Source organism: Carassius auratus, unplaced genomic scaffold (genome assembly GCF_003368295.1).
Source record: "Carassius auratus strain Wakin unplaced genomic scaffold, ASM336829v1 scaf_tig00036597, whole genome shotgun sequence".
NCBI lineage: Eukaryota > Metazoa > Chordata > Actinopteri > Cypriniformes > Cyprinidae > Carassius > Carassius auratus.
In genome coordinates this window covers 16,425-39,310 of record NW_020526316.1, presented here as the reverse complement: position 1 = coordinate 39,310, position 22,886 = coordinate 16,425, and the positions used below count along the sequence as shown (strand labels likewise).

The 22,886-nt window shown below is 33.2% G+C and overlaps 1 protein-coding gene and 1 pseudogene across 1 annotated transcript; one reads left to right on the top strand and one right to left on the bottom strand.

Annotated features, from left to right (window-relative positions):
• The window catches only part of LOC113082601 (protein argonaute-3-like), a 32,930-nt pseudogene extending 18,883 nt beyond the window's left edge, over positions 1–14,047 (top strand).
• Positions 14,048–18,255: 4,208 nt separating this feature from the next.
• LOC113082602 (uncharacterized) lies at positions 18,256–22,717 on the bottom strand. The gene is made up of 6 exons (XM_026254179.1): positions 22,579–22,717; positions 22,412–22,465; positions 21,504–21,821; positions 21,108–21,353; positions 18,978–19,044; positions 18,256–18,569 (listed from the first exon to the last, which is right to left on the bottom strand). Exons 2-6 carry the CDS (start codon positions 22,458–22,460, stop codon positions 18,503–18,505), a joined length of 747 nt encoding a protein of 248 aa, XP_026109964.1. The 5' UTR covers positions 22,461–22,465; positions 22,579–22,717; the 3' UTR covers positions 18,256–18,502.
• Between the last annotated feature and the right edge of the window lie 169 nt (positions 22,718–22,886).

The window sequence follows — 22,886 nt, the reverse complement described above, 5'->3', positions numbered from 1 at the left end:
ATATAATATATACAATTTTTGATGTTTGCATAATTGTGAGCGCAGATTATTTGATTGTAAATAAATCTATAAATGTAGTGATTTGAATGTGTTATGTGCAGTTCTGTGAGTTTAGTCTGCACTAGTGTTCGGTGTCCGCGGTGTCGTCCCGTGCAGCAGATCAACCCTGAGCTGTCGTTACAGAACCGCACGGTGGCCACCCCGAGCCACGGAGTCTGGGACATGAGAGGGAAACAGTTTCACACCGGTGTGGAGATCAAGATGTGGGCCATCGCCTGCTTCGCCACACAGAGACAGTGCAGAGAAGAGATCCTCAAGTGAGACTTTACTTCCTGCTTCAAAGTATCAGGGCTTCACGATTTGGCGGGAAACAAATAGAATTGGAATTTTTCTAATTGCAATTTCTTAAACTGCATTTTAAAATAACAAAAAGTCTAGGTTTGCTGTGCTGCATAATTTGGCCAAAAATATCATAAACATTAGCATAGCTATTAACTAAACTATATTATTAATGGTAGGAGTAAAATAATACAAATAGAATATACTAAATAAATAAAAAAAATTTACTTTCATTATATTTTAGTGTCAAGTAAAAAAAGGAAAATATAATTGTAATAGGAATGATGAATAATAAAAATAGAACATTTTGCAAAATCCAAACAAAATACGAAATGTTAATATTGTAATATTTCACTGTAAAAATTAAAAAGTTAAGAGATGATAATTTAATAATAATAAAAATAGTTATTTTAAGGTATGCTAAATATATAATAGAAATTACTAAATAAAACTAAGAAATTTTAGTATTGTAAAATAAACCATGAATTCAAGAAAAATATAATATAATTATATGATAATAATAATAATAATAATACAAATAAAATATGGAAATATGGAAATATATTACACATACAAAAGAAAAATATTAAATGTATATTAAAACTTACAAAAATGTGTAAATATATCATAAACATTAGCAAGGCTATTAACTATTATTAATAGTAGTAGTAAAATGATAAAAATAGAATATACTAAATACAAAAATATTACTATTATATATAGAAAAATATAATAGTAATAATAGGAATGATAAATAATAAAAATAGAAGATTTGCAATATTAAAAAAAAAATACAAAATGTTATTGTAATATTACACTGGAAATTAAAAAGTTGAGAGATAATGATAATTTAATAATAATAATAGTTATTTTAAGTTATGCTAAATATATAATAGAAATTACTAAACAAAACTAGACATTTTAGTATTGTAATATTTCACAGTAAAATAAATCAGGAATTCAAGAAAAATATAATATATGATAATTATATAATAATAATAATAAAACATGAAAATGTATTACACATAGAAAAAGTAAAATATTAAATATATATTCAAACTTACAAAAACTAATGAAAAAAGTTTCTGTTGCCATTTTGCTGTACAATAAGCGGAGCATTTAAGAAAAAAAATATAATAGATAATAATAATAATAGTAACACAACTGAATAAAAATGATCATATATACTAAATAAGTAAAAATACTTCACTGTAAAAAAAAAAAGAGTATTCAGAAAAAAAAATCATGTTTTGTAACTGTAAAATTACAATGATATTCAAATTTTTTAACTGTATAAATCATATTTATTTTGCTGGAAAACTGCAGGAAGGTAAGAGCACAATCTGTGCTTCACTCTGAAACACACTGCATATATTTATTTAACTAAATTGCAGCCTTTGTGATTTGATAATCGCAGTAAGCAATATTGTGGTTATCATTTTATCTTGACTAATATGACTCTTTTGAAGAATTTTGTTCTCTTTAAAGGGGTTTCACGGACCAGCTGCGTAAGATCTCGAAGGACGCTGGGATGCCGATCCAGGGTCAGCCGTGTTTCTGTAAGTACGCACAGGGAGCCGACAGCGTGGAGCCCATGTTCAGACACCTGAAGAACACTTACTCCGGCCTGCAGCTCATCATCGTCATCCTGCCCGGAAAAACCCCCGTCTACGGTAAGAGGGTCACACACGGAGCGTCCCGTCCCGTCCCGTCCTCAGACTAATAACACACACACGTGTGATCTGTGCAGCCGAGGTCAAGCGTGTGGGAGACACTCTTCTAGGAATGGCCACTCAGTGTGTTCAGGTGAAGAACGTGGTGAAAACCTCTCCTCAGACGCTCTCCAACCTCTGCCTCAAGATCAACGTCAAACTCGGCGGCATCAACAACATCCTGGTGCCGCATCAACGGTTTGTCGCCGCTTTCCCCGCCTCCGTTTGATTGACAGAACATAAACGGCTCTGCTCATTGGCTGATTTTAAACAGGCCACTGATTACAGTGATCAGTATCATTTATTTCATAACTTTTTTTTTTTTTTTTGTCAGCTGAACCCCTCTGACATTAAAAGAAGTAAATAATTCTTGAATTTAATATTTCAATAATTTTAACAACACATTCAAAGGTTCACGTTTTTTTGATTGATGGTTAACATAAATATTGAATCTTTTATAGCAAGTGTTTTTGATTGTTTTTATTTTAATATTATTTCTATATAGGGTTGCATGACTTCGTCCAAAAAAAAAAAGAAAAAAAAAAAGATGATTATTATTTCTAGGTCAAATATAGCAAAACCAGATTAATTTAATGATAATAATAATAATAACAATATTACATAATAATAATAACAATTATATTTTATGGTCAAGTAAAAAGAAAATTGTATTCTAGAAAAATATAATGTTAATAATAATAATAGGAATGATGATAAAAAAAAAAATGAAATGTTACTATTGTAATATTTCACTGTAAATTAAAAATATAATAATTTAATAATAATAATAATTATTGTTGTTGTTGTTTTTATAAAATAGTAGATTTAACTATAAAAATTAAGACAAAAATACAAACTGTTACTTGTTACAGTTGTACTGTAACATAAATATCTTGAATATCTAATATTTGGATAATTATAATACTTTATTTTAGACATTTCAAATTCTCTAGCTTTTTATTTTTGGGGAAATACTGGTTGTTGTTGTTGTTATATAGTAGCCGTATAAAAATGAAGACAGAAATATTGTTTGTTACTGTTAAAAAAAATTCATATTTGATTATAATAATTTATTTTAGACTAAATCAAAATACTCTTGAATTCTTAACCATTTCAAATCATCTAACTTTTAATTAGTTTGAGTGGAATACTGGTTATTATTATTATTATTATTATTATTATTATTATTATTATTATTGTAGCTTTAACTGTAAAAAATAAATTAAAGCTGTTAAAATAAAAATTACTATTTGATATATAATAGTAGAAATGTCTTAAAAGTTTCTAACATTCCAAATCCTTTAGATTTTATTTTGGCGAAAATACTGGCTTAATTTTACATTCAATTGTCTTTTCATGAAAACCCTGATTTATTCAGTATATACAAACTATATGCAATCGACGCTAGTTTTAATATGCAGCGCAGTGTTGATGCTAATGGCTGTGTCTCTCAGGCCGTCAGTGTTTCAGCAGCCGGTGATCTTTCTGGGGGCAGATGTGACACATCCACCTGCAGGAGACGGGAAGAAACCCTCCATCGCAGCGGTCAGTATACCTTAGAGATGGAAGACATGATAAACACATGATATATGTGTTATAATAGCTTCCTGTGTGCAGGTGGTGGGCAGCATGGACGCTCATCCCAGCAGATACTGCGCCACGGTGCGCGTCCAGAGACCCAGACAGGAAGTGATTCAAGACCTGTCCTACATGGTGCGAGAGTTACTCATCCAGTTCTACAAGTCCACCCGCTACAAACCCACCAGAATCATCTTCTACAGGGACGGCGTGTCCGAGGGCCAGTTCAGACAGGTGGATATTGGTTTATCATTACGGCATCATTTCGGTTTCGTTTGAGAGTAAACGGTGAGTCTGTTTGTGCTCGCAGGTGTTGTGTTACGAGCTGCTGGCCATCAGAGAGGCCTGTATCAGTCTGGAGAAGGACTACCAGCCCGTACATCGTGGTGCAGAAACGCCACCACACGCGTCTCTTCTGTGCCGATCGCAACGAGAGGGTGAGCGTGCATCCTGACACTCCTGCAGAGGAGAGACAGATGCATCTCAGGTTATCATCAATGTGAGACTTCAGATGCACTGTGACGCGCCGCGCTGCCGTCCAAAACACAGGACTTCTACTCACTAGTGCTAGTTTAGCATTACTTATAAAGTTGTATTAATGTTTTGAATTAGCTATTATTTTCTAGGTTCAGTTTTCATTCGTTTTATTTCATTAAAGACTAATTTTGAGTGCTTTTTTCTTTTTTTGTGTGTTTTCAGGGTTATTTTAGTATCATTAAAAGACTTATGGTTTTTATTAATAGTTTGAGTTCGTTTTTTTTTTTTATAATAAAATTGAGTAAATTTGTTGTTTTTGTTTTCTTTTATTTCAGTTTTAGTTTCTTATTTTAAACTGAAAATGAGAAGTGTTGCAATAAGCAATAAAAAAATAAAAAAATATTTATGTATAAGTGTGTGTGTGTGTGTGTGTGTAATATATATATATTAGGGGTGTAACGGTTCACAAAATTCACGGTTCGGTTCGATACGATACACTGATGTCACGGTTCGGTTCGGTTCGGTTCGATACGTTTTAGATACAGCAAAATGTAAAAACATCTCAACTTTTCAGAATGCCGCAAGCGCACCGCGGGTCATGTGACAAGAACCAACCAATCAGCTTCATCCTTTCCCGTAACAACGTTGAGAGCTCAGCCAAGATGAAGGATCAGCTGATCATAGTTGTATATGGATTGCAATTTTGAAATAAATTCAGTAGCAGAGCTACTGCAAGCGATTTTTAGAGCTGCAAATCCATTTATCCTTCGCTGAAATTTCCGCGTCTCATGGAGAGAGCACGTCATTGTTGCTTAGCAAAGACAGACGCCTCATGAGCGCTTCTGCCCGAGCGCTTTGGAAAGGAGGAGAAAGACGCGCTTAGCGTTTTCCATGCGTTTTTAGGAGCGATATGTGAACGGCCCCTAAGGCGCTCGCTCACTCAGCACGCGCTGAAGGCTCGTTGCAAAATGTCTAATGCATTTAACAGACCAGAAATATAAGATCCTAAAATAACCAACAGGTCTGGTGTTTGGGTTGGATTCCCTGTAAGCTATAGTGTCTAAATGCTGCAGGGATAGTTTGCTGCGTGCATGTTTCTCCTTTTTTTCGTCTTTTCCCAGATAGTACTGACGCATATATCCCAGATATTCCCGCTGTTTTTTTTTTTTTTTTTTTTTTTTGTAATCCCGCTGGTGTACCCTGTCATGTTGCAGATGCGACATACCGTTGTTTTTTTATCCACCACTCTCTTGCCATCACCATTATAGCTTAAAGGGAATCCAAAGTGCACCCAAACACCAGAGCTGTTGGTTATTGGAGGATCTTCTCATTTCTAGTCTGTTAAACGCATTGGCTATTTTGCAACGAGCCTTCAGCGTGTACTGAGTGAGCGAGCGCCTGCTGAGTAGCCTAACATAAACATATAAGATGGTGTTTTTTTCTTCTTCGGGAGTGTCAGGGGCGTTGCCTGTTACGTTGTTTGGGTTATTGGGCTACCTTGTTGAACGCATATCATTATATTTCTTTCTCTCTCTTTTTTTTTTTTTTCAAATATAATTAATTACTCCAACGAACCGTTCGGTATACATAATGCGTACCGCGTACCGAACCGAAAGCGTCGTACCGAACGGTTCAATGCGAATACGCGTATCGTTACACCCCTAATATATATATATATATATATATATATATATATATATATATATATATATATATATATATATATATATATATATATATATATATATATATATATATATATATATATATATATATATATATATTTTTTTTTTAATGTATTATTATTATTATTTTTTACTTAAGCTTGTTTTATTTTATAACTTATTGCCAAGCAACATTTCTCATTTACACACACACACATATATATATATAATTTGAATAAAACAGACTTCATTGTTTTTGTTATATTTTTATTAAAAAAATTATAATAGTGTAAGTTTTTAATTTAATATTTTTATTTTACTTTATTTCAGCTCTGTTTCATTTAACAAAAACAACTTTAGTAGTAACACTTGTTTTATAGAAGTAGAAGAACACATTGTGTCTGAAAGTGCTTTTTTAAAACTGTGTTAATTTTAATACACTTTTAAAACTACTTTTATCAACTCCAGTACGGAGTAAATTGGTACTTGATCTAAAACGTCCATCCTGAGTTAATAGTTAAATATTGACTAAAGCAGAAGCCTAGGTTTAGATGAAGGAGAGGTATTTAAACAGACTTTGAGACAAACCCGAACGCTGCACATTTATCATTGTTTTGGTGTTGATAGTGTTTTTAAAGCACTGTGTTTGTTTCCTGCACAGGTGGGTCGCAGCGGAAACATTCCTGCTGGTACAACGGTCGACACCGATATCACACACCCCTACGAGTTTGACTTTTACCTCTGCAGTCATGCTGGAATACAGGTACAGACCAGCACACACGTCACTTCCTCCTGTCCTTTAAGCCGCCCGCTGGGCCGGTGTTGTGTGTGAAATGGCTCCTTGTTCACTCGACAAATGATTTTGCACGCAGATTTGGATTTAGCATCATGAATAACGGTTCTGTAATCCAGTCCAGGCATGCAGTCGGAGTATAAAAGGGTGAATGTCAGCAAATGACTTCACATCTGATCATACTATAATAATATTACATTAAAGCTTTCATGTGCTTTTGTCATTTTTATTCGTTTTTGCATTAATTTCAGTTTAATACTTTTAGTGTTTATTTGGCTATTGTAGTTTATTATATAATATATTATATTTAGAATTTAGGTTGAAGCTCATTTCTGCCATGGAATAAAAAATTAAAAACAGCAATTCTGACACTTAGCAAGTATCATTTTTCTTATTTTTCCCCCAGTTAACTAAATTATGATATGTAAACTCGCATTTCTTAGTTAATAATTATGAGAGAGGAGCTCAAAATTGCTGAAAAAACAACAACAATTGCCTTTTTTATATATAGAGATATGTCTTCAATATCTCAAAACTAGGACTTTTATTAGACAAAATGTTAGAGTGCAAAATTAATCATTAAAAATATATATATTTTTTGCAAAATTAAATTTTATAATTATTGTCTTAAATTTATTAAATATATATTTAATTTAAAAAATTATATTAAACTGAGACTTTTATTAGACAATGTTACAGTGCAAAAATAATCATAAAAAAATCATATATATATTTTTTGCTAAATATAATTTATCATTGTTTTAAAAAATGTATTAAATATATATTTAATAAAGAATAATCTCAAAACAGGGACTTTTATTAGACAAAATGTTACACTGCACAATAATCATAAAAAATATCAAAATGTATTAAATATATATTTAATTAAAAAAAATCTCAAAACTGGGACTTTTATTAGACAATGTTACAGTGCAAAAATATTCATAAGAAATATCAAATATATATTTTAAATTTTTTTGCAAAATGTAATTTATTATTATTGTCTTTAACCTTTTAACTGTCACCACCATTTTTTAACATACACGTGAAAGTACACTATTCACACTTAAATTGTTATAATTCATAAACGCTTTTGAATACAGACCAAAGGTTGGTCTCTTTTTAAAGAAGACAATCTGCAGATTATTGCAGAAGTGAAATCATTTAAAAAAATGAAAGCATAAAAAAGTTATAGAAGTTTAAATTTACTGTAAATACATTTATTATTTTATTTTTATTATATTTTATATAAAATAAATATTTTATAAAATATGTTTTAATCCCAAATTTCTATAAAATTAAAGCCATATGTCTAAATAAGTTGTGTTCCAAATTTGAAGTTGATATAAAAAAAATGTAGGTTCATATGCAATTCTGTTTAGGTGTTATACCACAAAAAGCCACCGGGGGCCATTGAAACTCCATTGAATTTTTTGGATGCATTTGTTTGTCACAAATGTATCAATTTCTCACTCAATATTATGTCTATGACAAAATAACCACCAAATATGGAATCTTGAGACTCAGAACTTTCCAACGATATGTATTTTGTCAAGATTATGAAAAGTTTTGATTCTAAAAGACCGTAATATATTTGGAATATGACCCCTCCCGCTGAGGGGGAGGAGCACGCTAAAAGATTTTAAAGTATGATTTCCATGGTAATGCAGTGTCCGATTTCAAAATGGTTTTCATAAGATGAATTTGGAGTATATAAGCTTTCAAATGATATATAATTTATGATGATTACTAAAACATGTGATAGGGAAAAAGGAACCGGAGTAGATTTTTTTGACAAAGGTTAGAACTCCTGTTATGATGTATATGTTTTGAGGTGCACTCTTTTTATAAATTAATCTTTTACTGTTCCTTCCTAATTTTTAACAACAAAACATGGTCAAATATCTATTTAGGACTCTTAGACCTTTCCAACGATATATAGTTTGTCATGATTAGATTAGGATATAATTGTAATATATTGAAGTAAATTTAGGCGTCCCGTATACGGGACGGTGACATTTAACAGGTTAAAAATGTATTAAATATATATTTAATTTAAAAAAATATCTCAAAGACTTTTTTTTTTTGCAAAATATAATTTATTATTATTATCTTTAAAAATGTATTAAATATATATTTTAAAAATATATTTATTTTATTTTTATTTTTTACTTAATGTGACTGTGGTCATGTTTTTGTGAGAGAGTCTAAATCTAAACTTTGCAACATCCCTGTCAGTTTAATGAACAAGCAGTATAGTAGAAGGTATCTGGAGCATTCGGCATGAGTTTGACTCCTCCTCTTCCTCTCTTCTCAGGGCACCAGCCGACCCTCCCACTATCACGTCTTGTGGGACGACAACTGCTTCACTGCGGATGAGTTCCAGCTGCTCACTTACCAGCTGTGCCACACATACGTGCGCTGCACCCGCTCCGTCTCCATCCCTGCACCAGCCTACTACGCCCACCTGGTGGCCTTCCGTGCTCGATATCACCTGGTGGACAAAGAGCACGACAGGTGTGTGTGCCAAGACCAATCATTTTTATTCGTTTTATGTTTTTAAAAATGTGTTTTTATTTCATTAGTCCATCAAGTTAAACTTAATCAAATTAAGAACTTGGTTAGAAATCTAAGAATTTTTTTTTTTTTTTTAGTGAACTTTTATTTTATTTCAGTGTTTTTTTTTCTGGATTTAGTCAGTTCTAATAGCTCTGCTCCCTGTGCTCTCTCTCTCTCTCTCTCTCAGTGCCGAGGGAAGCCACGTCTCTGGACAGAGCAACGGTCGAGATCCTCAGGCGCTGGCCAAAGCTGTGCAGATTCACCACGACACACTGAGGACCATGTACTTTGCCTGAGCCAGCTCACATCCATCACACATTCGACTAGTCACGAACCCGAAAACCGCCTCCACACGCCTCAACTCCTCCCAAAAGCGAATGCATCCTGAAGGGTGGATCTCTGTGGCGATGGAAGAGACACTGTGCAGCAGGATGAGGAAGACCTGCTTTAATTCACGTCACACGTGGACCTCGGCACTTTTATGCAATATTAAACCATCCAACTGAAGCCGTTCTGTCATATCCCCTCCTAAAACCCAAAAGGGAAGCCCGTCTATGTCCCCGCTCCTCTTCCTGTCTGTACAGTAACGTTGAATCACTTCCCTGCCTGTCACGCCTTGTACCTCGATGTTTTCTAACAGCACTTTGTCCCTTATCGTCCTTCCCCCGAAATGAGATTTGAACAGAAGCGGATGGAAAGACGCCTACAGATAAATGTACTTTTCTCCCGTTCTCAATTATTTTTGTAGCCAATGGTGACTTAACTACGTGTTAAAGTATCAGTCGATGAAGAACCAATTGTGCGTTAGCATTTTAAAACAGAAAAACAAGCTTTTATTGTCAGAGAAGTGCCATCGCGGTAAATCTACACTCTAGCTTTTATGTAGTACAATGCAAAGTGATCATGTTTGGATGCTTCTTCTTGTTTTTAACACCCAAGTTCCCTCCGATATTTATTTGTCTGGATCAAACGCAGCACTTCGCAGATTGTCTCGGTTTAAAATGCATAGTCTGTGTAATGTAACCGATCATAGTTTAGTGCAATAATCCATTAGCGGGATGAGACTACCTCATATACGGCTTGGGGGGCATCTGAAAGAGGTTGGTTTTTTAAGAACGAGGTGTGCATCTTTGCCACTTTTATAGTTTGTTTTTGGTGAAAGTACAGCAGCGTTTCCTGACGATTGACCGTAGTGTGTTAACAAGTGCCTGCGGGAAATGCATGACGTCGGAAGGTCAGAAACAGAACAAATGCACCTCATTTAGACTAACCAAGGGCACAGGTGAGACCACATTCGACTGTACGGCCTTAATAAATTCTCGCGGTCTCAACGTCTCTGTTTTCAATCAGAGGATTCCTCTGCTGTTGTACTTGTTCAAGTCCGACTGGTGGGTTCATGCTTCAGTTCGTCGAGACACGAGGGACTTGTTTTGCAGCACAGAGATGCTCTGGCAGCACCTGATTCGTGCCACTAGGGGGCAGTGTAGTGTTTTACTTGAAGCGTGCAGGTCAATTGCACGAAGCATTAGAAAGCGGAAGATTTTAATGCATAACTTTTTAAAAATAAGTTAATTCTCTTTAAAATACTGAACTGTAGTTTATGCAATCAGATAAATTAGGCTGTTAAAGTAGGCTGTTGTGAAGGATTGTTTTTTTTTTAAGTGTGCATTAGAGGGTGCACCTATAGCAGAAGGTACACCATGTTTTATGGCCATCAAAAGTGTTTAAGTGATGCTGTAAGCATCAAAACAGCAGCTACTGAAGCCTTTTTTGTTTCACAGCCATTTATCCGTGCTCCAAGCCTTTAAAGTAAAACTGTCTGTGTGTGAATGCCAAACTGTTATCTTCATGAGGTGTCATGCAATTTTATTTTTGTGTAATTTAAACTTCATATATAGATTACTGACCCATGCCTCTTTATTTTGGCAAGACCTGTCTCTTTAAAGGAATAGTTTAGTTATAAATGATTATGAATTTTCATTATTAAGCCACGGTTTTCTTTTCAAACATGCATGTTTTTTTTGGTGCACATGAGATTTTAGTAAGTTTAAAAAAATGTGTGAGCTGCGGTTTTCCATGCAACAGAAGTGAATGGATATCAGTGAATATTAAAGTTAAGTTATGGCTTGAATGCATGAAAAATAGATTATTTTTGGAACTTATAAATCAGTACATTTTTGTTGCATTTAAGTCAACGGCAAAAGAAGTCTGCACCCACATGAGAATAAGAAAACCACAAATTTACCTAATTATTATAATTTTTTTAGTTTCCTTTAAAGCTGCAACTGGTTTTGTGTTCGTAAGATGTTTGTGGCCTGACGTGGCGTCCGTTATCCAGGAAGCTAGAAGTGTAAGAGTCCGTCTGTGTTTTTTCTCCTCTCTTATTGTCTTTTATTTTACAGCTTTCTGGGAGGGTCTAAAACATAACCCGAGTTCAAAGTTCATAGAAAGTGCCTTTCCTCATGATGGTGCTGAATAATCTGAGACTAAAGTGAGAAATCAAAGAGTACAGTAGTCTAACTCTTACCTTGAAGAAGATGTTGCACACATGCAAACACACACGTTTTTATCACGATGTTTCTATATTCAGATATAATGACGATATAGATGACCTGACCTGACCTGACCGTGGACAGGAAAGACTAGCACAGCACTTTAAAGACAAGCAAACACAGTCACAGTGCTTTGCAATCCTTTTTCTTTTTCCCCCATAAGCCTTTTTTCATGTACTCCAGCAAAAGACAGTCTCTTAGTGCTTCTTTGCTGAGGGGAGGTTAATTATGTTTCGGAGGTTTACACGGGACCCTGGTGACATGTGCAATGGCCCGTAGAAACCTAGACACGTACAGTATGTGTTTTGACCCCCGTGGGCGCCTGTGTTTTGTCACATGGGTGTCCATTGGTCCAGGAGGATATACCTCGAACAGAGATCTCAAAACACTGCACCTCACTTACCTTGGTATGCTGCATATGTTATGGTGAAAGAAACTGCAAATGGGTGAATCTCACCGAAGAACATGTTCACATTTCATGCCAACATCACAAGACACATTATGTTTTGCATATGGAAAAATAAGCCTATTTTTTACTTTTTTTTTTTTTTTTTTTTTTTTTTTGCATTGAGACCATTAAAATGCATTAATTTCCACATATTCACATTATTGTAATGCAAAAAATATGATGTATTAATATTAGTTGCATTGCTTTTTATTTATGCTCAATTTATAGTTTTTATAATACAGTAAATATTCTATGTATATTGTGGGAATTACAAAATAGACCAACTACATTTTTTTTCATGCAAACTATAATTTCTAATTGTACTGCACTTCAACAAAACGACATAAATTAGCAATTATATTTTGCATAAGAAAATTAAATATATATTTTTGGAGACTATTTTTATTACAATTAAACACATTCCCCCTCTCTAAAATCTAATTTTTTGTAAATATTTATACATGACAGTAGTACTGTATTTATTGCCTTGCCTTTTCTTTATGCTTATTATTCGATATCATTCTATCACTATTGAGTAATGCATTAATTGCATTGGTTGGTAAAATAGGCTTTGTTTTTGTCATGCAAAATGTAATTTCTAGTGTATTACACAACAACACCACAAGACATGCATCAAGAAAATTACCCCTACTTTTAGACCATTATTATTATATTTTGACAGTATTTAAATGACAAATAAACGCATTCCCCCTTTCTAAATTCTGTTGTAATGCAAAAAAAAAAAATTAACAATAAAGTACAGAAATGATAACGATTATAGGGAAAATATTCTTAATTGTCATGCAAATAAAATATTATTTATACGGGCTTCATTTTTCTCATGCAAAATATAAGTCGATTTTTTTCCTTTGATTTTCGAGGTGAATATGTTTTAGTTGAGATTCGCCCAGATATTACTTTGAAAACAGTATAACGCCTGACAACAACATCCTTCACAAATTTAGATAAAGACGTCTAATTGTAAGAGAGAAAAAACAACAACGTTTCTTTTTCTTCTTTTACTGAGCCAACTTTTTTGTTTCCTATTTAAATTATATGGGAAATCTATATGGGAAATATTTAATGGTGTATTTATTAAGGTCGTGCTAATGAGGCTGGAGTCTTCACAGAGTTCGGGTGCGAGTTTGGGGGTCAGGGGTCAAATGTACGCCCTCGACATCCTCTCTCACGCTCACAAGCACAGAGTGGGCTGAAGCGTTCGATGACGTCACTTCCTCCTTGACCTTTGACCTTCCTGCCATGAGGCTCGTTGCATCTCATCTCTTTACGGGACGGAGAACCACACTGACTTTATTCCAAAAAGAAGCTAAAAAGCTGATTGTTTTCATCCGGAACTGCTAAACTCTTAGCCATACATGTTTTATTTATTTCCCATTCCACTCGGATCTAAACATATGAGCCTCAGCCTTAAGTGTACGCTCCTTTCTCCGATTGGACTTGAGACGTCTGTCAGAAGGCCTTGGTTGTGTGTAGAGAAGCGTGCTAACTCTCTCTCTGTGTGGGATCTCGCGTCTCTGTTAAACCACTAAATGTCTTGAAACGCTCTGAGATTCGGAGACGAGGCCGCTGTCTGGATTTCGTTTCCAGGAGGCATCGAGGTCGCACCCAAATCGCTGACGAGTCGATTCCTAAAAATGTTTACAAAAACGGTTTTAAAGCTCCAGCATTCCACAGACAGGACCGAGTCCGTCACGTCTGGCGTCTCTTTATGATGTATTCGGGATCCGTCGGGATCTCCAATCTCTCGTGATATACCAAGGGACGTTTCTTTTCCTTTTAAAACGTCTTTCTTTGTTTAATAATCCTCACTTTGTAGATCAATGGCCTTTTAGTGTTGCTTTGCTTCGGTTTGGAGTGTATCTTTCACTAATACTTGCAATAAAAAGCTTTGCTTCTGAAACAGACCTGGCGTTTATTGGCTCTGTGTGTGCTGATTAAATCACAGAATTGATTTTGTGTCATGTTTGGATGTAATATATTGTCGATGTACCGTTATTAGCTACACGCTCTTCTAGGTACAGAACGGGGCATGGGAAACACTTAACACACATTTAGGCAAGCATTTCATGATGTCCACTTAATATTAGACTTAATACTGAGAGTTTTGTGTTTGTTTCTTAATGTGATTGAGTGTAAAATGGCTTTACTCATGTCTGTCTGATCAAATGTGCACTGAACAGTTCACACTACACTCTGCCTTTTTTAGTTAATGCAGCAAAAGGTTTTTTTTTTTTATACAGTGATCTCACTTGACTTGATCTCACTTGGTTTAATTCAGTGAGTGCCATAGTTATTTTTTATTGTTTTAAATTCTATCCAAATTTGTGATATGACATTTCATCTTCTGACAGTCACATCAAATAATGAATCAATAATAATGCATTAAAATAAAACCGCAAAGTCAGGGCAAATGCACTGCATTGTGGAATACAGTGAATAATCTGTGCTAATTATTTAGAATTTGTATTTTATTTTATAATTCCAGTTTATTTTTTTATTTTTTTTGAAAGTTTAAGTACTTTTGTTTATGTCTATGTTGTATGTATATAAGTATATATTAAGTTATATGTATATATTTTATGTATATTTATACATATATATATACTCGCACACTAATATTTACATTTTATTCTAGCTGTATTTCTATTATTCAAAATGATTTTGAATAGTTTTAGTTAAGACCAACACTGATAACAATATCAAATCATGGTATTACGAAATTGTGTGGTTAAATAATGTATAAATCACTCAAGATACTGAAAAATATTTAAGCAGGTATTTAAAATCTCATCACAGTGGTGGATAAAGTGACTCATGAAGAAGCATTTAATTTATTCGTTTTTTAGTAATTTTATCACTTTGTTATCAGCTATATTTGAGTTAATTGTCAATGTAGCATTTCTAACACTTTACTCAAAGCCTTTCTATATCATGCATTATGAAAATATTTTAAATGCATTAATTTAGTCTTGTATAGCATCTTTGTAATGTATTGGATGATCTTATATAATAACTGTAACCCGCTGTAATACTTAGTTTTACATTGAAACAACTTTAGAACATGCAGTGCATTAAAAAAAAACGTGACAATCAAGGAATCTGCAAAAATTTAAATGCATTTGAACTTTGGTTACAAGTATTTATGAAAACATAATGCATGAATACTTTTAAAAGCAAAAAAAAAAAAGTGATTTTTTTTTTTAATAGTGCATTACATAAAATTGTAAGTGGTTGTTTTCCAATATTTCATTTGATTTCAAAAAATTATTTTTAGAAGTTTTAAGTTTTAGTTGACAAGACCAACACTGATCATAACTAGAAAATCAACCTGTTGTGAAATATGAGATGAACTGATGTATAAACTGATAAAGTGATTCTAGTGTCACTGGCTAAATGCTAATTTTTGGAAAAGCTTTTGTCTCTCTGGAGAATATCAAAGCTAAATGAACGCTCCTCTGGGACTCTCTGACATTTTATGTTGGCAGTAAGCTATTGTGTGCCGAGAAAAGAGCCGTCAGTGTACTACAGCTTTCCATCTGAGGATCAGAAACTATAGAGTAGTGGCATGGCAAGGACAAGAGATGAGATAAAAGCGGGTTATGAAGAGCAGGAATGAGGGAATATTAGAGAACACGGATCTAAAAGCGCCATTTCATCTGTGAACAGGTGGAAGATTGACTTGGTAATTATGGCATATAAAACAGCTCGTTATGCTAATGTCATGCTGATGTAGTTTAGACTGATTACTGTCAGAAGAACACACACTTGTCATTTGGAATGAAATATCAAGGTTAAAAGAATCATGGCACGAAGTGTATATATATATATTAAATTATTATTATTAATGTTTCTATTAAAAGTTTTAGTTTTTTTTATTATATTATTTTTATTTGGAAAATATATATATATGTTCCCAGTTTTCATTTTTATTTTTTTGCATATATCATAATAAAAAAAAAAAAAATTATTTTAGGCTCATTTTTTATTCAAATATATTTTGAAGTAAATTAAAACAATGTATTATACTAACTTCGATAGGAAGAAACAGTGACCCGTTATACTGTACATGCTGTTTAAGGGTTTTTTTTAAATTTTTTATTGTATTATTATTTTGAATTAGCTTTTATTTTTATGTTTTCAGGTTTAATTTTAGGGTTAGGATTAGGGTATTAAGTTTTAGTTTTTTTTTTTTAGTTTTAATTTATTTTTGAATATATCTAATTTTATTATTGTGGTCAAAACTGGAAACTTCAATAGGAATAGACAGTCTAATTGACAATGAAACTCAGTCTCTCTCTTCTGTTATATCCACGTCTGTGTCTCCTGAAGTGGACAAAATGAGAAATATCAGACAAAATGGACTAGAATTAATAAAGAAACTCATATATTTTTTGGGCAATCAAGTGCAAAGAAACAAATTGTGTTAAATGAAAAGTTTATGATTAATTCATTAGCTGGCATCTGTAAACAGCCTGCAGTAATATGAATTATTTTACCTGATGGAAGAAGTGTTTTTTCCACTTATTAACTTTGATAAATGTTGCTATTTATTCCACATCTGATGTTGTTGTCGGGTCCATTTGAAGTCATGCATTACTGATTTCACTTTACACTATTAATAGTGTTTTGGCACTTGGCTCATGTTGTGTGATCTAACAAGATGGGTTAGTCATGTTACTGTACATCCACATTATGAAACACAACCCCTGGTAAAACAATAAGAACATAAATATAGAAGTCACTCATCCACAATCATTGTAGGGTTAAGACATTTTTATATTTAAACTATAAAGTGTATAAAAACTAAAATAGCATTCTGTATAACATCACAAGTGTCTGAGTTTGGAATAATTTCAGGACTTCGGTACGCTTCCAGTTATCATTAAACTAATCAAAATATATCATGTTTCAAAATATGACATCGTCTTCCAGGAAGTGACATCATTTTGGAGGGAAATTAACAACATGCATATTTCAAGAAAGTAATCGTACTTCATGAATGACATCAGTTTTCCAGATATTTCTGAAAATGTTTTGGATGATTTAAATTTTTTTCTCTTCATTTTTTTTTTTTTTTTACCCTATAATGCATATGAATGACAAATTTGTTCTTTTTTTGTATGTTTAGAATGAAACGATCTTTCCAGCTCATGTTCCAGGAAATGTCTTTGATTGATAACTAGTTGTTGTTATATATATATATATATATATATATATATAATGTTTACACATTTTTTTTTAATTATTTACTTAATTACTTTAATACTGATTTCAAACTGCAACCAAACAAAGAAAATACAAGTACCTGGTTTTATTATTATCATGCAATATACTTTTTATGATTATTTTTGATTAATAGAAAGTTAAAAAGAACAAAAATAAAACAAGAATAAAGAAGACAACATTCAATAAATTTTATTTTTTTAATTTAATAATTATTTTAATAATATAGATTTTTAATCTAAATGTAGACTGTTTATAATAGCCAAGAAATGTTAAAAAACATTTAAAAGTATTTTTATTAAAGTGTTTATAGCTGTGCTGCATATTTATTATTATTGCCTTTTTATGGATTCATTCATGAATAGAAAATTCAAAAGTACAACATTTATTTGAAATATAAAATAAATTAAAAATAATTCAATAAATTATACATTTGTAATATAATAATTAGTTAAATAATATAACAGTATGGTTGCCAAAAAATGTAAATGATATAAAGCAAAGAACTCTAAATATGTATTAATAATTAATCAATATTATTATTAATATTTGTGGAAACTGATTTTTAAAGCATTTATTCGAAACAGAAACACAAATAAAAAGACACAAATGTTTAATAAAAGCTAAGTTTTTTAATATATAATATAGTTTTATTATTATACATTTCATTTATTCTTCTGTAGATTGTTTATGGTAGCCAAAAAATTTAAATCTTAAAAATTAATTTAAATATCCGTAAAACCATAATATCAAATTGTCATTTGCTGCTCAACAAATATTTCTTATGATAATTTTTTTATTAATGTGTAAACCATTATACATTTCCACTTTTATTCTCTGAACAAACTTGAATGCAAAAAAAAAAAAAAACAGAAACTCAAACAGCAGATTAAACAGAACAAATGAGGTAGAGAGAAAATAAATAGCAATGATATCCATATCATTTTTTTGTAAATATAGCTTATATCTTAAAGATCCATTTTAACAGCTCACATTTTTATAGTTTGGTCAAATGGACAGAACGAATCAATGAACAAGACATAAAGCAATAACTTTATCCAATAGAATAAACACAAAATTATCTATTTAAAATGTTTACAGGTATATTAACATGTAAATAAATATAATACAATCTTCTATGTTGACTTAGTAGAGACAGCTTCATGTTTAGAGGTTTTTTTGTACTTCATCAGGAAAATTGATCTGAAATAAAAAGATAATGTGAAAAGGACTTTTAGTAAACAGACTAAGGGCTGGGAGATGTAGCTAAAAACATTATTATCTGAATTTATTTTTAAGCCTTTCAGTATTATTCGATGTCATTATTTTCATTCATGCAAACCCAAATGTTAATATATATATTTTTTAAAAATCACATGATAACAGAAAAGAAAAGCTAAAGCAGCGTTTTCAAATATTTCACTCTTATACAATTTGTGCTGAAGGCTAGAGTCCTCCTGAGACTAATTAAGTACATGCTCACACACAGCCAAATAAAAAGTGCATTTAAATGATGGTAATATTCACATATCTATTGTAAATATTCAATATCTATCACCCAGCCCTTAAACAGACATATAATGAGCCCGTAGAAGAGAGAAGAGGTCTCACCCGGCCACAAGTGCTATTCCTGTTATTACTCCAACTGCAATCAGTCCAGCACAACAGCACCCAGATTCTGATGAGACACAAGACAAAAATCTTCTACAAAATTCAAAATGGTATAAAAACTAAAAGTGTTAATGTACATGACCTGAATGAATCAAAGGGACAACATCATTCAAGTTCATCATTCATGGTGGCACTAGAGGGGTTGAGAAAGAGACCCCAAATTTGGCATAGAAAATCATCTCCATCGTTAGACTTATTTACAGGTGCATCTCAATAAATCAGAATGTCGTGGAAAAGTTAACTTATTTCAGTAATTCAGTAATTCAACTCAAATTGTGAAAATCATGTTTTAAATGCATTCAATGCACACACACACTTAAGAAGCCTAAGTCTTTTAATTGTGATGATTTTGGCTCACATTTAACAAAAACCCACTAATTCTAATCTCAACAAATTAGAATACTTCATAAGACCAATAAACATTTTTTTTTGTGAATTGTTGGCCGTCTGGAAAGTATGTTCATTTACTGTACATGTAGTCAATACTTGGTAGGGGCTCTTTTGCTTTAATTACTGCCTCAGTTCAGCGTGTCATGGAGGAGATCAGTTTGTGGCTCTGCTGAGGTGGTCTGAAGCCCAGGTTTCTTTGACAGTGGTCTTCAGCTCATCTGCATTGTCTGGTCTCTTGTTTCTCATCTTCGTCTCTTGACAATAGCTCATAGATTCTCTCTGGGGTTCAGGTCTGGTGAGTTTGCTGACCAGTCAAGCACACCAACACCATGGTCATTTAACCAACTTTTGGTGTTTTTGGCAGTGTGGGCAGGAGCCAAATCCTGCTGGAAAATGAAATTAGCATCTTCAAAAAGTTGTTCAGCAGATGACATTATGCCCCAAATCATCACAGACTGTGGAAACTTAACACTGGACTTCAAGACACTTGGGATATGAGCTTCTCCACCCTTCCTCCAGACTCTAGGACCTTGGTTTCCAAACGAAACCCAAAACTTGCTTTCATCTGAAAAGAGGACTTTGGTTCACTGCAACACTCAACTTTCTTCCACTCAACTCTCTGTTAACATGCTTAGATACAGCACTCTGTGAACAACAGCTTCTCTGGCAGTGAATGTTTGTGTCTTACTCTCCTTGTGAAGGGTGTCAATGATTGTTTTCTGGACAACTGTCAGATCAGTCTTCCCCATGATTGTGTAGCCTAGTGAACCAAACTGAGAGACCATTTTGAAGGCTCAGGAAACCTTTGCAGGTGTTTTGAGCTGATTAGCTGATTGGCATGTCACCATATTTTAATTTGTTGACATAGCGAATTGGTGGGTTTTTGTTAAATGTGAGCCAAAATCTTCACAATTAAAAGAAGCAAAGACTTAAACTACTTCAGTCTGTGTGCATTGAATTAATTTAATACACAAGTTTCACAATGAGTTGAATTACTGAAATAAATGAACTTTTCACCACATTCTAATTTATTGAGATGCACCTGTAATTTCAAACTGTCACTTTCAGCTAAAATCCAAGTCCTCTATCCATAACATTGCTTTCTCCAGTGAAACAAGTGGGTCTGGTCTGAATCAGGAGAGAAATCTGCACAGATCAAGCACCATTTACATGAGAAAACAGCTTTAAACCAACATGCAGTTGGATTTTGATGTGAGAGACAACAAGAGATGGACTTTTTCACAGGAGAAAGCATTATTATGGATTATTGTCTCCAGAAGCAATGGTTTAAAATGAATGATAGATATGTTTAAGCCTCTGTCTTCTCCAGATGTTAACTGATGGACTGGAGTTCTGTGGATTACTTGTGGATTATTGTAATGTTTTTATAAGACTCTCATTCTGACGGCACCCATTCACTGCAGAGCAAGTGATGCAATGCTACATTTCTCCAAATCTGATGAAGAAACAAACTCATCTACATCTTGGATGGCCTGAGGTTGAGCATACGTTCTGCAAATGTTAATTTATGTTAACTAATGGGATGTTATTGTAAAGCGTTGCCTTTTATTAAAAAATTTAGATGTTATTGCATTGTGTGGTGAACATTTACAAGTCAAAAGTGACTGTTTTCACCTATATATTCCAAAAATGACACACATTATTGATATTGAACAATACCTGTTGGCATTTCAAAATGCGTTGTGAGCGTCCCCAGGCTGCTCTTGATGATGCAGGTGTAGTTAACACCCTTAACCCCAGAGATATCTAGTCTACTGCCGTTTGTTAACAGTGCGGATTGATTGGTTACTTTAACACCATCAACCAGCCATGAAAACTGAGGGCTGTCCCACTGGGCCAAGCCATGATTATCCACAACACACTCCAGCACACGTGTAATTGACGCCTTTGGAGGTTCCCCTGAAACTACAAGAAAAAGTATGTAGTTTAACTAGTTTCTTTGAGTTTTGCATGCCTTATTTAAATAGCTGTGCATGAGAAGAAAATATGCAAAACTTCTGCTGCACAGGTCAGTCGTTAAACAACATTTGTATAGATAAAATCAAACCAATTTACCTATGTTTTTAACTTCTATGGAGACTTCTTGCTGGTATCCGTTACTGTCTGTAACGGTGACTTTGTAGGTCGCAATGTCCTCTTCTGCAACATCAGTGACCCGCAGAAGTGTATCTCCATTCTCCAAAGATATTCTGTTTCCATGTGACAGTCTGACATTGTCCTTTGCTCCCTTGCGGTCCCACGACACCATGTCTATTTTGTCACCTGAGTCCTTCTTGAATACGACTTCCAAAACAAGAGTTTCGCCGAGAGCCACATAGAGAAGCCGTCCGGTCTTAAAGTGGACCGATATTGCTCCGTGAAGACACACAGGCACTGATGACAGTTATTTGAAAAGAATTAATATGTTGTTCTTATCTCACTGTACATAAAGGGTTGAGCGAGTAGCCAGAAAGGCATGAACAAATGAAACAACTGAATGGTGACTATTTTCGTTTTCACTTTTAATGAAAAATGCATGTAAAATAATGGTAATCCAATAATTTTTTTATGTGATTTGGAGTAGGTTTAGGAAGTAAAATAAGTATTTTTTATTTATTTATTTTTTTACATTTTAGAAAATGCTATATAATACAGCATTTTTATAAACTGTTTATTTTAATATATTTTCTGTACTGATGTTATATCAAAAAGTAACACGTTTTTTTTTCTAAAGTGTCCATTTTGGTAACTATTATTAGTACTTACAGTGAACATATTAGAATCTAAAAAGTGTAATTTCTGAGTATGTTTATATAATTCCAATTCTTCATTGATTTGTGGAAAAAACAAAACAAATATTCTTTCGCTGCCCATTAAAACAATAAAACAAACAGATTAGACTCATCTACGAAGTAATATTTTCATGCAGTGTCGAACTGCTCTTATAGTTGTCCTGGGATTTCATGTAATAACAGCAGACTCACTCAGAGTGACTGTGGTGCACAGAATCCACACCAGCATCCATGACCCCATGACACCTGACGACGAATAAACTGATCGTTAGAGAGATTGAGACTCTTTCCTGTTAACTCATAGAAAACTGACTGGATGCACTTTTGTGAGTCCGTCAGCTCGAAATAAACAATCTTACCTTGACTTTCTCCGAAGCCTAAATTCCGCGTTAACTCTCTGTCACAGGCTCAGGGAAATAATCATATTATCGTCTTAACTACTACGAGTGACGTGACGTGACGACGTCATAGTTATGCCTTGATACGAAGCCTTGTATCAAATGTATTAAATTCGATTTAAATTATGAGTATACGTGAAAAGTATATTGTAGTAACAAATGTTTTTATAATGTGTTGTTTTTGTCAACGTGGAAGTAGCAAACAAATCCTTATTCAGAATTTTTACAGCCACGTCTAACTCTGACTTTCTGCTGAAGAGATATTTTGA

Excerpts from the sequence above, each read along its gene's own strand:
- LOC113082602 (XM_026254179.1), bottom strand. The coding sequence starts at position 22,460 with ATGGGGTCATGGATGCTGGTGTGGATTCTGTGCACCACAGTCACTCTG. Across the intron at positions 21,354-21,503 it reads CATAGAAGTTAAAAACATAG|TTTCAGGGGAACCTCCAAAG; the intron begins GTAAATTGGTTT and ends TTTTTCTTGTAG. Across the intron at positions 18,570-18,977 it reads GGAATAGCACTTGTGGCCGG|ATCAATTTTCCTGATGAAGT; the intron begins GTGAGACCTCTT and ends TTTTTATTTCAG.